Consider the following 15,442-nt stretch of genomic DNA (forward strand, 5'->3'; position numbering starts at 1 on the left):
GTACAATGTGTCAGTCTCATACAAGATGCCCATTTATAGGCTCCACGTAAATGTAGAATATTTTATCTTAGTATTTATCCTTAGCAATTGTTAACTATCTTTGAATCCCCCTGAATTCCATGCTCAAATGGTTTGAAACATATCTTTTGTAGCTCTGCAGCTTTAAATTGCTTTTTTTTGTTTGTTTTTCCTTCTCTGAGCCTCTTCTGTCACCTCTGTTTTGCCAACAAGTCTTGTGAAAGCAGCATCCGTTGTGATTCAGATCAAATGACTGTCTGGCAGCAGGATGAGGACCATCCTGTGGGGAGCAATCCAAGACCAGACCCCTGCCCTGGACCCCTCACTGCTTGGGGAGGATGCTCTGTACATGGAATTGAGCAAACCTTCCTCCCAGGACACTGGGAGAGGGTAGCACCAAGATTAACAGGAATATTTCCTTGGCACTGCCAGTTTGGGAGCTGTGGAGTTAAATTCCTTCCTCAAGCTTTCCCTCCTTGGTAACACCTCCAACACAGTGATGTTAAAAACAAAAACAACAAAGGGATAATTGCCCAAATTTTGTAAAATGGCTATTTATGCACATTCAGCCTCAGATGGCGTTTGACCCTTAATAACAGATGGTTTCACTTAATGTATTTTGTTTCAACAATCCTTGTTCCTGGAAGTGGTTTCAGAATAGGCTGTTCCTCATTGCTGTTCATGTTTGCTTTTTCTTATGATATTATAAGAAGCTTGAAGAGAGTGGATTCAGAAAAGGGCAGTAATCAGTGTTCACAGGCATTTGTGAAAGCCTCTGTATTTTCCAATTAATACAATGTTGACTCCTCAGGCTTTCAAGACTGGAGTGGTTTGGAGCACTTCTGTCCTCAGGCTGTCGAGCTCCCTGTGCTTCTGCTGTTCCTCTGTCTGTGCTAAGAGACCCCAGGGAGTCCCAGCACATTTCTGTGGAGCAGCTTTTCATCTGGGATGCCTGGTTTTCCTCCTAGAATAGGCTTCTTGGTGCTCCAACACATGAAAACCTCCTTTCTCTTGGATGCAAAAAAGTGTTTCTGTGCAAAGGGAGAAAAAATGTCTGTTGTGCTTGGAACTGTCTCCTTTTCATGTCTGTTAGAATTTCTGCATGTGCAGACATTTTGCAGGTGATGCAGGGTGTGTTGGTGATACTGAGCACACCCTGAGTGAGCTGTGAAAAGCCTCCATCAAATTCTACATCAGGAGTCTTAAAATCCTGCCCTGTGCCACAGCCATGAGAGGCAGCTCCACTTGATGGAAAGAATGTGAGTGCCCTTGAAGTACATGAGAAGTGTGGTTTCTAAGCTGGAAGTTGGTGTGATGGGTGTGTTACTGAATGTTTCACGTTTGTGTAGTACCTTCTAGCAGTGGATCCCAAGGCTGGGGTCTGATTTGTAGTTTGAAGGTTTGTAGTAGTTATATTTGGGAAAAAAAATTATATGCCAAGTCAGTTAATTGTTTATCCACAGTAATAGGAGAAGTTTAAAGAATAGTTGGAAATAAAATTATGGCATGTCTATTCATATGATGAAACAGAATAGTTAATTTTCCCTTATTATATTTCTTTATTTTTCCTAAAATTATTGTTTTCTTAAAGTCCAGGCTCTGCTTGAGGGGTTGACAGTGTAAGCAAAAGTGACCCAAGCTATCATCAGGTCTTTCCAAAACAATAACCTGCTAATCCTCCTGGTGACCTTATGATGTCCTTTATGAACACTTCAGGTAGAATTAACAAATGAGAGCTCACATGCTCTCTGGGGCTTTTCCATTTTATAAATGGTGTGTTTAATGGCTTAAAATCCTTTTGTGTCACCTTCTCAATATCATCTATTGTCCATGCAGTGCTCTTGCTTCATGCCCCTTGACTCCAGGGCTGCTGAAGATTTCTAGTCCTGATTCTTTCTATGAAGGTTCCTTCACTTTGAGATTAATTTTAAAATAGGTTCTCCTGGCACCCTGACTGCTGTATGTGTGGGAGGGAGGGATTAGGAGAACACAGCAGCTCTTTCACCATCTGAAAATCCTCCGGTCACGCTGGACTTGCAAAGACTGAGTTGAACCAAGGAAGGGAGGAAATCAGGATGTGCAGCCCAACAAAAAACAGTTGACTTTTGCTCTGGGTATTCCCACCTGATATCAGCTCAAGCCAGAGCCTTCCTTCTCTGATGTTCCAGGCTGCTTTTGTTATTTCTAGTCTTTATTGCAGTAACTCAGTATAATATCTCTAACTTGGCTGGGCAGGCCAAGTCCTTAAGCTTGCATATCACTGGCTTGAGACCTCAGTATGAACTGGCAATCAATAAGAAATAGGAAAAGCTGTGAGTTAAATTACAGAGTTGTGGTATCTTCTGTCTGGAGCTTCATGGAACAACCCAAGAATCAGGAGAGGCTTAGAGTGGAACTGCAGAGGAACTTCTTGCTCCAGAAAGTTTCTCACCAAGCTGTGTTTTCTGGGACTGTCTGTATTGCAGCACTACTGCATATCTGGGTATCTGTCAGCTCTCTAGGAATTCAAGGCATTGCATTCCCTAGATCCAGACTGGAGTGCAGCCAGTTACTTGAGGCTGGACAAAGTACTCGCATTTCAGGTGGAAGTATGTCTCCCAGCATGGAATAACTGTGGTCTGTTTGAGGGTCTGTGAATGATTGATGAAGTCCATCTATAGCTGGTCTAGTTCTATATTCACATTTGTTTTTTTGGGATTTGTTTGTAGCTCTCTCAGTAGGAAAGGTTGGTGAGATTAAGCTGTTTATGCAGCTTGTCAGTACAGATGGTTTACTCAATATTTTGAATTAAGGACCAGCTTTGCTGGCCCCCTCATGATGCCAGCACTGTTATTTGTGTGAACATAAACACTGATGAGACTCTTCACATTGCTGAACTGGGTCACCACATGGTTGTGTGAGCACCAGTGCCAGCAAGAGGGAGAAGATGGGAAAGGTGGGACCAGGGCACTGTGTGTTTAGATGGGGTTAACTGGCTGAAGACCCTCACTCAGTGTCAGCAGGATTTCTTTCCAGCTCATCTCCATGTTTGTCTGGAGCACTTTCCTGCTTCCTGCCCTGCTGCTCCATTGTTCAAGTTTTCAGAGCAGTCACAGGTGTTTTAGTTTTGTGTTTGCTTGTTTAAATATTTGTGCACATTGTCAAGATCCTCTTCTCTCCCTGAACAGTGAAGTGACTCAGCTGAGCCTGACATGGAAAAAGTATCTAGCTCACCCTTTGGAGCATGGCATGGCTTGGAAGGTGCCAGTGGTTGTTATTCCTTGATGCTTGGCACTCCTCCCTGTTTTCTGTCTGGTATGTGGGCAGACAGAATCAGAGGGAAACCTCAGACCACATGTTACCTATCTGCTCTGGGAATGGCTCCGATTAATGATGGGCAGGTAAAGAGGGAGTGAATACAAAGGAGCTTCTTCGGTTACTGGAGATGAGTAGCACTGATTTCTTTTTTACACCTTCCTTTATATTCCCACTTTTGCCTGGAAAGGCAGAAAACGTGCAGAGGTATTGCACAGTCTTGTGCTATTTTCTAAATCTAAATTCAGATATGACATGCTTGATTAAGCATACTAAAAAACCTCATCCTGAAAGAGCTTAGCTTAATAACTTTTGCCCCTTATGAATTCAGCACCAGTCTTTTCCTTTGTTTTAATGATGCAACCTAGGGAGAATGTTTCCTAGCTTTTCCAAAAAAGTCCAAATTAAAAAGCTTCTTTCAATGTGTTTTTATGTTTAGGAATTGAAAAAAGAGTGTTCAACCTTTGTGAGAGTTTAGCATTTGAACTGCATCCTTCTGTTCTCAGCAGTGCATGAGTAAACTAGAGATCCTTTTCCTGTATCCATGCTCCAATTGGACCAGGGCAGAGGTGTATATATACATTTTGCTTTTGCCTTTCTTCATGGTGAAGTAGCTTATTTCTGTCTGAAGTTTCTTCCTGTCGCCCCCAACCTTCACAGGAAAAAATACTGGTCCTGCCTTTGCGTCATAGTCCCAGAAGGACTCTTAAAACTTCTTATGTTGTGTCCTGACAACAAAATAAAATGCTGAACTGTTTGGAGGGAACCATTGCTGCAGGCAGTTCTAATTAACTGGAAGCTTTTCCTTTCTGGGAGCATATATTTACTTTCTTACACTGGGAATAATAAGCAATTAGTGCTATGGAGCACCAGGCACTTACCTGCACATCTGAGGGAGGCTGAGAGTAGATCCTGGGGGTGGATAAGTAGAGTAATTCAAATCAAGTGACTGTAGATGGCTTTATATAGTGGGTTTTATGCTTTTGTGGATGCTTTTTTATTTCTATAGTTACAAAGGGCTTCTACTGCTTTCTCAAAATAATATGTATTCCCCTGTGGATGAATTAGTGATGTCTGGAATTCCTGAGCAGAAGGCACTGGACTTTGGGGCTTTGGGTTGGTTTTTTGAGGGCTTGGTTTAATAAAAAAATAAATAAAAGAAGAGAATAAAGCACACTCATTGCAGTGTCAAAACATCTGTATGTTGTAAAGATTTCTGCCCATTGATATTGATAGTGTTCAAAGGCACTAACTGTCTAGGATTAGGTCCCTAGAGAAAAATGATCTCTGCAATCGAATTTATCCTATTTCCTTGTGGCTCTGTGTGTGTTACTTGAAATTTTCTACATTTCAGCAAATTAGGATAACCTTTGCTGAATTCAGTGCTGAAAAAGCTTAGATGAGTGAGTACAGAAATGATGTATGGCTGGGAAGGGAACCTTCATCTGCCCTGAAATGGCTGTGAAAATGTTAATACTGCTGCGAGACCTCCTTTGTGTGATCAACTTCAAGGCAAATTGCTTTGATGGATTATTTATTTGTGCATCATTATTTGCTCTGCATGGCTTTTATCCATTTGCTTTTCAAGTCCTTTGGTGATTCCCACACCTGTGGCCACAGCAGGACACTTTCATAGATCCATGCCCCAGACTAAACTCTCCAGCCAGGAGAGAAAATGCAGCACAACCATTTTGGGTGGAGAGAGGCAGCTGGAGAAAGGAATTCCAGCTGGTCCCATCACTGGAATTCCATAACTGATGCACTGAAGCTTTTCCATGCTGGCCAGGGCTCAGGACAGGGGAATGTTGAGGTGTGGGCATGGATCAGGCGTGTGTTTACAGCCAGTGCTGGATAAACCTCTCCTTCTCCATGTTTCTCCTGATCCCTGCTGGGTCTCATGCTGCAGTGGTTCAGTAATACTTGTTTTCTTTTCTTCTTCTCCCCTTCCACCCCCTCCTCATGTGTAATTTGATCTCCGAGGCCTGCTCTTCTGCTTTGGCAGTTTTTTCTGCTCTTGAATGGAAGAAATTAACCACTTAGTTACTGCCAGGACTAACCCCTGTTCACTGGTCCCTCTGGCTCTTCCTGTGGACCTGCTTGGACTTCCACAAGAAAAGCCCACAAAGTCATCAGCTCTGAGCTCCCCTTTTAACCTTTACTCTTACCTCTACTTTTTCATTTGCTTTTCCTTGCCTTTCATTTAAAAGAAATACGGAAATGCTCCCACTCAAGGTCTGAGTCAGTACTTGGCAAAGATATTTCTCTAGAATTTGTTTGCTGATCCTTTCCAGGCATGTATGTTTTCTGATTGTGTCCTGGCTGTGATTCCTCCTGTCCCTGGGCTGGGAGAAAATACGGAACTTAAGCAGGATCCCTGAACTGATGGAATTCTACCTAATGCACAGGAACTTCCAGTCCCTGCTACCTCTTTCACAACCTTAATAAATTGCCTGGACAATGGAAGTTTAGTCGTTAATAGTCAGTAGGATTTTATGCTATTTTTGTGTCTTTAAGGTACACTGCTATTTCTTTTCAGATCTGAAAAGTACAAGAAGCTGCTTTTTTTTTTTTTTTTTTCTTTTCTTTGCAGATGTTTCAAAAAGCATTCAGTGGAAGAGGCCCAAAACTTTTTCCGTGATGGCTGATGAGCCCCTTTGGACTTGAATTTAACCTTGCAGGCTTCAAATGCTAATACTCCAAGCAATTCCCTGCAGAGCTCATGACCTGTCTCGTGTTTTTACATGAGTACAGTGAATACAGATCACCATTGCAGGAATTTAGTAGTACCTTCTGCTTTGTTACTGCCTTAAAAAAATAAGGATTCTGCTCTGTTGCTTGAAAGGAATTTCAAATAGTTGAACATTCCATCTCTGAAATCCCACCACTTCCCAGCCACCTCCTTTGCTCGTGAAAATTGCAAATAACAAACATCTGTTAAATCAAGGAGAAAAACCAAGAAATGCACATGCTTTATTGCAAAATCCTTGGCTTTTCCGTTGATGTATACAGTGGACTTTCTGTAACCTGACTTTTCTTGGTTTTTTGAAGTTTGTACTGATAAGAGTGGGACTTAGTAAGTCCAAGTACCAGAAGTGTTTAGTATCTCCCTGTACATGCAGATACCTCTCTGTGCTCTTGCAGGACTATTCCAGTTGTGCTGGATGGTGACTGAAGGAAAAAAAACTCTCTTTGTCCTCAGGTGCTAACTTGCCTTTGTTCAAATTTATGTGTGGGTTTTTTTTAAAAATTTTATTTACAATAATACCTATTGTAGAATGGTCAGAGTAGTACCAAGAGGCTTTTGTTTTTAATATGCTGTTTTAACTAGCTGTTGTAAACATGTCAGCTGGATCTAGAGAAGAGCTTAAATAGAAAGATAGAACAGTGGTCTCTGAAAATGGTTTGTGTGTGAATTGGAAAAGGAGAGACAGAGGTTTCTACATAAAAAGCTGGACGAGAGACACTGGCAGCACTGGTGGAATTGTTCCAAGTCAGGGCAGCGGTGAAGAAAGGCTGGCATTTACACACATCTCTGGCACAAAGGTTCATCTGGGCAGAGTGGGAAAACCACTTGAGCCCTGTTTGTCTGGGTGTGCATTCCTAATGCCAGTGGTGTTACAGGTTCCTAGAGCTCACCAAATAAGCGTAGGTGTGGATCCCTCAGTACCCTGGTTGCTTGGGCTTTCTCCTGCAGTGTGTGAATACACTTGGAGATTTTACCAGGCTGATATAGAGCACGTTCTGTGTTCTCAGCCTCTCCTCATTACATAGCACATATTACAAATGAGTCCCAAATGTCATTGCCTTCTTGTTTAGTGCTATCATAGCCAAGAAGTGAAGAACCTTGGAGTATCCTGGAAGAATTAATTGTTTTCACTTGTCCTTTGGAGTAGCTACAAGGTATCTGAACAACCACTTGAGACTAAGAGGTGATGGACTCAGGAGACAGTTGTTTAAATCTGAGGTGGCTTTTAACTGGCTGGGTGTGGGATGTGCACTCAACTCTAACCCTGCCAACCTTGGGCTCACCTTCTGCTGTGCTTTCTTTGGCAGAAGGAATTTCTCTACCATAACAAAGCTCTCATGACTCAACGTGCTTGACTCGCTAAAGTTGTTGTATTCACTGTAAACAGTTCTGCAAGACTCCACCAGAGTTTTTGTGCTGCACGTGTCAAGAAGGTGGTCTCAAACATTTGGCACTTTTTGTCTGAGAGTGGATGAAGTTGTTTAAGGTGGAGGATCTGAAAATCCAAAGGAAAACTGGAACCTGTCAGACAAAGTGGGACTAACCCCCAGGAAAGCAGGCAATGCTGCATTTGCTGTCAGATCAAAACCCAGCTTTGTTGCAGCTGCATCTGTAGCCTGTGCTGTGGTCATTTATGGATTTCAACATAGGCATCTTTGATTATTTGCATATACACACATACACATTTTTTATCAGGTAATGGTGTTAAGGTGTGTTATTGCACTATGTGAAAAATGCCATCAGAAGAAAGCTGTGTAGCTGTGGGAGTGTTCTGTGGCATGGATGTATTTTTAATCCTAAAGACAGTGACTTATGAATGCCCCAAATCACATGGAATATTACCTAAGAAAAATACATCTCATAAATTCTGTGATTCTACATTTTACATTGCTCCAGAGACAGAAAATTCTGTTTTACAGCTGGCACTGAGTTAGTATTTATCACCTGTGTGGAAATTCTCAACTGCATTTATAGAAGAGAAAGGTAATGCACAGGTAATTGCAACTGTAAGCAATAATTTATTCTTTTTCTGGCACACTTCTTTAATCTTTTGCTTTAACCACTGGTTTGTGATGCTTCCATTTCAAGTGACTTTTTCCATCCCAAATCAGCTGAATGTGCCTATCAAAAATTGCCCACACTTTGGGACTTGAAACTTTCCATGTTTCAGAAGAGGATTTTAAACCAAAATTAAGCTCAGATTTTAAATGGGTGACAAACACTCAAGCTGTTTTTAACGGTATCGCAACAAAATTCACTCCAGCTGCTAACATGTGAGATCATGCCAAAACTCACTTGCTGTTCATGGAGTCCAGTTCTTTTGCTGCTGCTTTCATATGTCTGTGTGATCATTCTCTTTTGGATAAAAATCGTCCTCATATTCTGGGTGGCATTAAGAACATAAAGAATAAATATCTGTCTGCTAGAAGCAGTTCAAACACAAAGGCCATTGGCTAAATAGGTTTATGCTCTTGTAGGAGCATGAACAATAAAGGCTAATGGATACTGGATTGCATTAATGAGAGCAGAGCCAGCAGGTCGAGGGAAGTGATTATTTCCCTCTTTTTGGCTTTTGTGAAGCCACATCTGGAGCTCCTTCCCCTGCAGCAGATGCTGAGACCCTGGAGGGAGCTGGCAGGGGCTGGAGCCAGCACTGCCCCCAGGGGCCAAGGGAGAGAGGGGATGGAAGGGGTCCCAAAGCTTTCATAACCACCCAACTGGCGGCTGGAAAGACTCTTCTCAGATGTAAAAGAGATGCAAAATCTCAGATTTTGCACAGCAAAAGGAGGAGAAGCAACACTTAAAACTAGCAACAAGACAAAACTGGGTAGGTGTGAGAAGATAAAGTGTTTAACTGCCCAGCAGACTCAGTCAAAGTTTAGCTGCATAGAGCCTGGAAAATCCTGATGTAGGGAGACAGCCTCCCTCTGAGCAGGAGCTGGAACTGGAGGCCTTCTGAGCCTGCTCCCAACCAAACTATTTTGTCATTCTGCAGCAGAGAGCCTGAGCTGAAGGTTGCATCAGTCACTGCAGTCCAGAAATCTGCACATTTCATGACTGATCTTGTTTTGAGATGTGTATATGACCAACAAATGTGAGAGGGATTAATAGCTGACAGCAGTGAGAGTGGCAGAGGTTGTGTGACACTACTAGTATGGCTTTTATTTCTATATCACTAGTTAATTTCATGGCATTCAGGAATGGCAGAGGCTATTTGCTCAAAGTATTTACAGCCCAGTTTGCCATGACACAAAAGAGGAAATGTTGAAGGATGATGTTTGGAGCACAGGGACCACACAAGCGTGTCTGCCTGGAAGCATAAAGGGAATTAATTTGTTTATCTACAGAGGAAGTTATTCCGGATAGCTCTTTGTGTTTAACTCCCCAAGTGAATGTGTTTCTCCTGCAGTGAGGTTCTTCTGCAAGCGGGTTAATTTAATTTGAGATGAGGCATTCTTCTTCAGGAATAAGAACCCCAGGAGTTCATCAGAAATGTAATCCGCATTAATTCTGCTGGCACTCATTGTATTAACCTTGATTGTAATGGCTGGGTGGTGTTCATGGGGGGCAGCCTTTGTGCTGCAGGGAATGCTTTGGGGATACTGTGTTCCTAGAGCTGCAGGAGAAGCAGGCTTAGGGATGGGGATGCTTGTGTTTAAGGAAAAGAGTTGCTTTCAGGATGCTTGGTCTGCTCTTAAAACCTCATTTTATCCCAGTTCCCTAAACATGACACTGGGCTGAAACATGAGAGGACTGAGCTCCTCCTGTGATTTATGTAACCTTTTTCCTCCAAAACTGTGTTTAACTCCTCTTTTTTTTTCTGGTTGTTTTTGTTTGTTTGTTTTTTCTCTCTCCCAGTGCAGTTGCACACAAGTTCCCTGTTAGGCAGGCAAGGAACAAATGTTGTTTTTTCTTAAAACTCTGGGGCTTTCATAAAATATAAATTATCCAGAAGTGGAGAGAGGATAGGATAGAGTGGGAAGAACTGTATTGTTGTTTTCCCAATATCCATGAAGGCTGCCAACAGTGGGGATGGGAGCCTCAGCTCTTTGCTGAACTGTCTGAATTGAGGAAATGTTGAAGTTCTCTACCTGCTTTCTGGTGTATTAAATGGGAATATCCATGTTCATGTTTTCTGAGAGAAAGGTGAAAATGCTTCGAACATCACGCTGTCCTTATATTTCTTTGCTAGAAATGTGACTTGTGGTATTTAAAAAAACAAAAAAAAAAAGCAAGTTGTCTTATTGCAGTTCACTATAGGTTGAGAGATCAAGGATTTTTTCCCCAGTTGTCTTTCATGTTTTCACCCCATGGATCAGAAGACTGAGGCAAAGTGATGCTGTAAAATAATGTTTAAAGAGTCTGAGCAATGTTTGCTGTTTCGGAGGCACAGACCTCAGATGCTGGAAACATGCAGAGTTTCCCCTAAAGTATTCAATGTTTGAAAACGTTGGAGGGCAAAAGAGCACAAGCACTAGTCAGAAACCTTGCCAAAATAAACTGTCAGATGTGAAGGCAAGTTTTCAGGGACAAAAATGAAGATCTGCTGCTCTGTTGACTCTGTGTGTGACACACCAAGGGTTCCACACGTTGTGGTGTGCTTTGTGCTGGGATCAGCCTCTGATCTGTGTTTTGCACCCCTGTTGCTCCAAGCAGCAAAAGCAGCCAAGCTTTGGGAGGTGAAAGGGGATTTTTGAGTGGAAATAATGCAGTTGTATCCGTACCCAACATGATGCCTCCTTTGGAGATAGATAGGTAGATGGGTAATATGTGTCTATATAACAAAAATGATGCTTGTTTAAATGGGAAACACGCAATAATGCCAAATAATCATCTATAAAAATTGTATAAGCAGAGATCATTAATTGGTGTGTAGCCTTGAGAAACATGCAGGGGAAAAGGACACAGTTTGCAGGGGAAAGGAATACTGGGCGGTGGGAGAGTGAAAACTTGTGGGCCCTTGTGCCAAAGGAGCAGCAGTAACAGCATTAGCCGAAACCCGAATCCCTGTGCCTGTAATTAGCGCAGAGATGCTCAGACAGGATCCCTGGGCAGGAGCTGCGGCTCCCCCGCCGTTTTTATGCCGGGTTACAAATGGGCATCGCTCTCGGGTTGCCTGTCCCCGCCGCCGGCCGTGTTTGAGCAGCCCCGTGATGGGCTGTGAAATGACGCGCTCGGTGCAGTCCGCTTCCCCGGCCGCTGCATCCCCCCCTTTCCTCCGCTTGCCCAAAGCCGCTGCTTCCCCCTCGGCCTCGGCGGCGCCGGGAGAGGCTCAGGCAGGAGGAGGTTAAGGATGGAGGGCGTTGCTGGATGCCTGATGTCACGGAGGCCGGCGGCGGCTGAGCGAGGGGCCCTTTGTTGGCAGCGGAGCCCCAGCAGCGCCCGGCGGCTGCCGCGCACGGCCGGCTCCGCTGACTCTGCCCCAGCTTGCTTGCCTTCGCTTTCCCCACCCCATCCCACTTCTTACTGCTTTTATTCTTTTTTTTTCTTTAATCCCTCCACCCCCTTCCTCTCTCTCCCGCCAGAAGAGTTGGGAAGGAGGGAAGATGGCTGGAGTTAACTCCCCGGGAGAGGAGGCGCGGGGCCCCTGCATTTGCCGCCTCTCGGGCTCGTCCTTGTAGTGCTTTTCGGAACGCTGGATTTCGTCTCGTTTTCCTGGATATTTCGTTTTAGGCTTCTCCTGGATACGTTGTTTTAGACTTCTCATGGACTTTTTTTAGACTTTTACCGGATCTTTTTAGACTTTTTTGTTTTAGTCCTCTAACGGATAATTCCACATAGAAGAAGCTGAAGGAGGGGGGAAGGGAAAACAGACAGCCGAAGCCAAACTCTAACAAATGAAAATGTTGGAGATTTGCTTGAAATTGGTGGGTTGCAAATCGAAGAAGGGGCTTTCCTCCTCCTCCAGCTGCTACCTGGAAGGTGAGTACCCTCTTGGGCCGGGGTTGGGACGCGCTCCCGGGGGGCACTGCCCGATCCCATCACCAACACGAGTTTTATCCCTGGATTCCGAGCTGGGCCAGCTCTGGGGGGATGTTTGGAGCCGGCCGGGGTCAGATCCGTGAGGGGGTGCAGAGCCGAGCGGTGTCGGCGGTGTGCGGAGCCAGGTGCCTTTCATTGCTGCACTTCCTGAGGGAGCGCGGCTCTACCATTTATGGTTGTAAAATGTCAAGTGATCTTATTGCCGAGCCCCAGAAACAAACCCCTGTCTTCAGGCCTTTCTTTTTTCCGGGGGGGTAGGGAGAAATCTTCCTTATTTTGGACGTGAAAAAACCCAACTCCGTACTCAAGAAGAAAAATTAGATGAATACATCGGTAAAATACTTTCAACGTGTGTTAATATGTAACACTTTGGTTATTCCCCCTTAGTGTGCTTTCCACAGGCATTCGTTTAACTAAATTTTCCTGCACGTTTGCTTTTAAAAAGTGATTTTTGAGTCACATCCATGGTTACTTGTAGAGATGTTAAACATATGGACTCAACTGGTGTGGATGGAAAGCTTGGACAGGGGGGACTTTGGGTTGAGGTCTTGGAGTGACCTCAAGCAGGATTTACACCCTGCCGTGGCTTCACACCCTGCCTGTGGCACAGCCTTGTGCTCCCTCCGTTCATCCTCTTCTCTGCACTCCCAGCGCTCTGTCCATCCCACAGGTCCCCTTCAACTTTTTTTGTGTTGCTGGATGTTGTTTCAGTAAAAATAATCCTCCTGCCAGGAGGACCGTGCTAACTCATCAAATCAGAGGCACGAAAGGCAGCAGCTGATTTCCAGGGGCCTATCACAAGTCGCTGTTGCTCAACTCTCAAATATTCAGTGCAGAAAAAAATTCATAGGTTAGGAATCTCAAAATCTACAAATGGCTGCTTGAGGCAAACTCACTTGAAGAAGTTTTGGATCAAAAGTCTGTATTTATTGGATACATTCAGTGATTCTGAGGAATTTTCTGCTCTTTAAAACCAAAGAACAGTTTCCAGAGGACTTTTTCTGCTTATTTAAAGTTTCAGAAACCAAATGGTGGGCAGATGCACGAATAATTTCGATGTTTTTGTGCAACTGATCATTCTTCTGTAATCTCTTGAGTATAGAAAACCTCTGTCTGTGTCCCTGCCTCTGGTATTGCTCAGGGCACATGTGGAGAAGGAGCCCCAAGCTGTGCTGGGCCTCCTGTCTGTGCTGCTGGATCTTTCAACACAGCCCCGGGAGAGCAGGCAGAGCATCTGGGGCCTCATTTCCCTCTGCAGAAATGAATGCTGAAGGATGATGTTACAAGGGTGTTGCCCTGACTCTTTTTTGCAAGTTTTCTCTTTTGTGTTCATTTACAACCACTCCCCCCCCTCCCCAATTTGCAATGCAGTTTCACAATAGGATTAGAGCATAGTTTGACTTGGCAGTATAGGCAGTATGAGTTAAGAATGTCAGACACAATTGATATTGTAGTATTTCCACCTTCTGCTTCCCTGAGACTGTGGTTGCATATTTGTTTTTGATGATGGCATGGGAAATGCATGTTGAAATGACTTTTACTCAATCTCTCAAGGTAGCTGAGTCTCACTTCTCAACACAGCATGGGGCAAACCCAAAGCCAGTGTCAGAGTGGATGTACAAATGTGACAACTGCAACCTTAATGTGGCAGTCGTGACATAGTCCATAATTAGCCCAGAACCCCCACAATTGATTTGGGAACTCCTGGAGAGCAGGGTGAGATACTCATTTGAGGAGAAAGAAGTTTTTTTAAAAAAAAGGATTTTCTATTACTCCTTTCTAAAGCTGAATGTATTCCTAGGTAGCTTTCTTATAAACATTACTATGAGGTTGAAATCATTGTTGAGGACTCCTCCAAAAGAATGGTGGTGGCTTGTCCCAAACTCTTGAATTCCAAGAGCACAAGTGAAATCCATTTGCTTGTGTTGCCCTTAAGAATGTAACAAGTTTATGCATATGGATTTGTTATTTTAAGCTTGGCAGATCATGAGAAGGGGGTAGGGTTGTGTCAAGGGTCAGAAACTCTGGATCATTGCTCCTGGATCCCTGTGAAGAGCCTGTGATGGCCAGGCCATTTCCATGCACATCCCTCACCCTCTGTGAAGCTTCTAAAAGAATTAATGAGATGATGGTGATCACATTGGAGGATTTAACTCTGCTGTTGTCTGGAAAGCTGAAAGTTTCTTTACTGTAATAGAATAGGAAACGTCAAACATAACTGCTTAAAGGCAGAAAGGTTCCCTTAGGTGCTTGGAAAACCAGTTGCAACCAGAAGGATAGATGAAATTTTACTTAATTCCTTATTTTTGTATTCATATGCTAACAAATAATTCAGTTCTTGGTTAATAGGTAGCATGGGATGTAACAAAATCAAGTCACACCTTTTGAGAATACTGTGCTGCGTCTGGATTTGGTGTAAGGCTGATTTGGTGTCAGGCAAATGTGCAGATGGACGTGTCCTTTGACCAAGTAATCAGAAATGTGATTTTCTTTTCATGGTGGTCCCTTCTGAAAGGCTTTTATGGTCTATTAGTTTGCAGGAATGAGGGTTGTTTGGAGATGCTCTGTGTGTGGTGTGGAGGGCTGGCAGGTGCTGTGGCCCATGGCTGTGTGCTGCTGTGCAAGGGCAGACTGTCCTGCTCCCTGAAAAAAAAACTTCTCTTAACTTGATCAAAAATAAGTTTAAACTGCTTCTAACAATGACTGAGTTTTCATATTGATGTTTGAGCTGGGCATTTCTTTGCCCTCCTTTCTATTCCCACTAGTAAATATTATTTTAAAATGTGACAGATTTGAATTTTTCTCCTCTGCTTTCTCCTTTCTGCCTTTGCCAAAGTGAATAATTCCTCACCCACTTCACACCAAGAAAGGGTAAAGAGTAGAAGGGAAGAGGCACAGCAAGTACTGCTGCCAATCTGATCAGGAAAACAGAACGTGTCCATGTCCCAAATAGGGGCTGAAATAGTCTTGCTGCCTTTTTGGGCTTTGCTCTACCACTGAAAGGCAACAGCCTTGTTTAAAACCTGTCAGTGTTCTCTGTGAAGTTTAGAAACATTTTGGGGACACTAGTAAAGTCCTTTTGTTTACTGATTGAAAAGACTCCTGGTCCTGCCAGCTGTCAGACTGTCTATTTTTTTTTTCCCCACCCCCAAAATTTATTTCTTTTAGTGTCTCTTGTTACAGTCAGGGTAGACAAGCCTGGGGAGGAGTGGCAGCCTGTACCCATTGCCCTGTTCCTGGAGAGGGACTTTTGTAGTGCATTTGGGCAGATATTAAGCCAGACCTAAATTGGCAGCACAGCCACTCATCTGCCCCAGCTTCAGTGGGATCAGCAGGCAGGGGTTTGGTCACTCTGTTAGGGAGAGCAAGTGCATTAACCTGGAGTTGCTGCTTCCCTTCTGT

At 43.7% G+C, this 15,442-nt stretch overlaps 1 protein-coding gene across 2 annotated transcripts in view; it reads left to right on the plus strand.

Annotated features, from left to right (window-relative positions):
• Nucleotides 1-15,442, plus strand: part of ABL1 (ABL proto-oncogene 1, non-receptor tyrosine kinase) — a 77,503-nt gene that overhangs the window by 33,712 nt on the left and 28,349 nt on the right. The window contains exon 1 of one of the 2 annotated variants that reach the window (XM_023938202.2): nt 11,199-11,980. The exons of the other annotated variant lie outside the window; for it this stretch is intronic. Within the exon in view, the coding sequence (XP_023793970.1) occupies nt 11,896-11,980 (85 nt within the window). The 5' untranslated portion in view covers nt 11,199-11,895. Of the gene's footprint in view, nt 1-11,198; nt 11,981-15,442 lie in introns of those variants that run through there. 2 annotated transcript variants of the gene reach the window in all.

Source organism: Cyanistes caeruleus, chromosome 20 (assembly GCF_971803275.1).
Source record: "Cyanistes caeruleus chromosome 20, bCyaCae1.hap1.1, whole genome shotgun sequence".
In the NCBI taxonomy this organism is placed as follows: Eukaryota; Metazoa; Chordata; class Aves; order Passeriformes; family Paridae; genus Cyanistes; species Cyanistes caeruleus.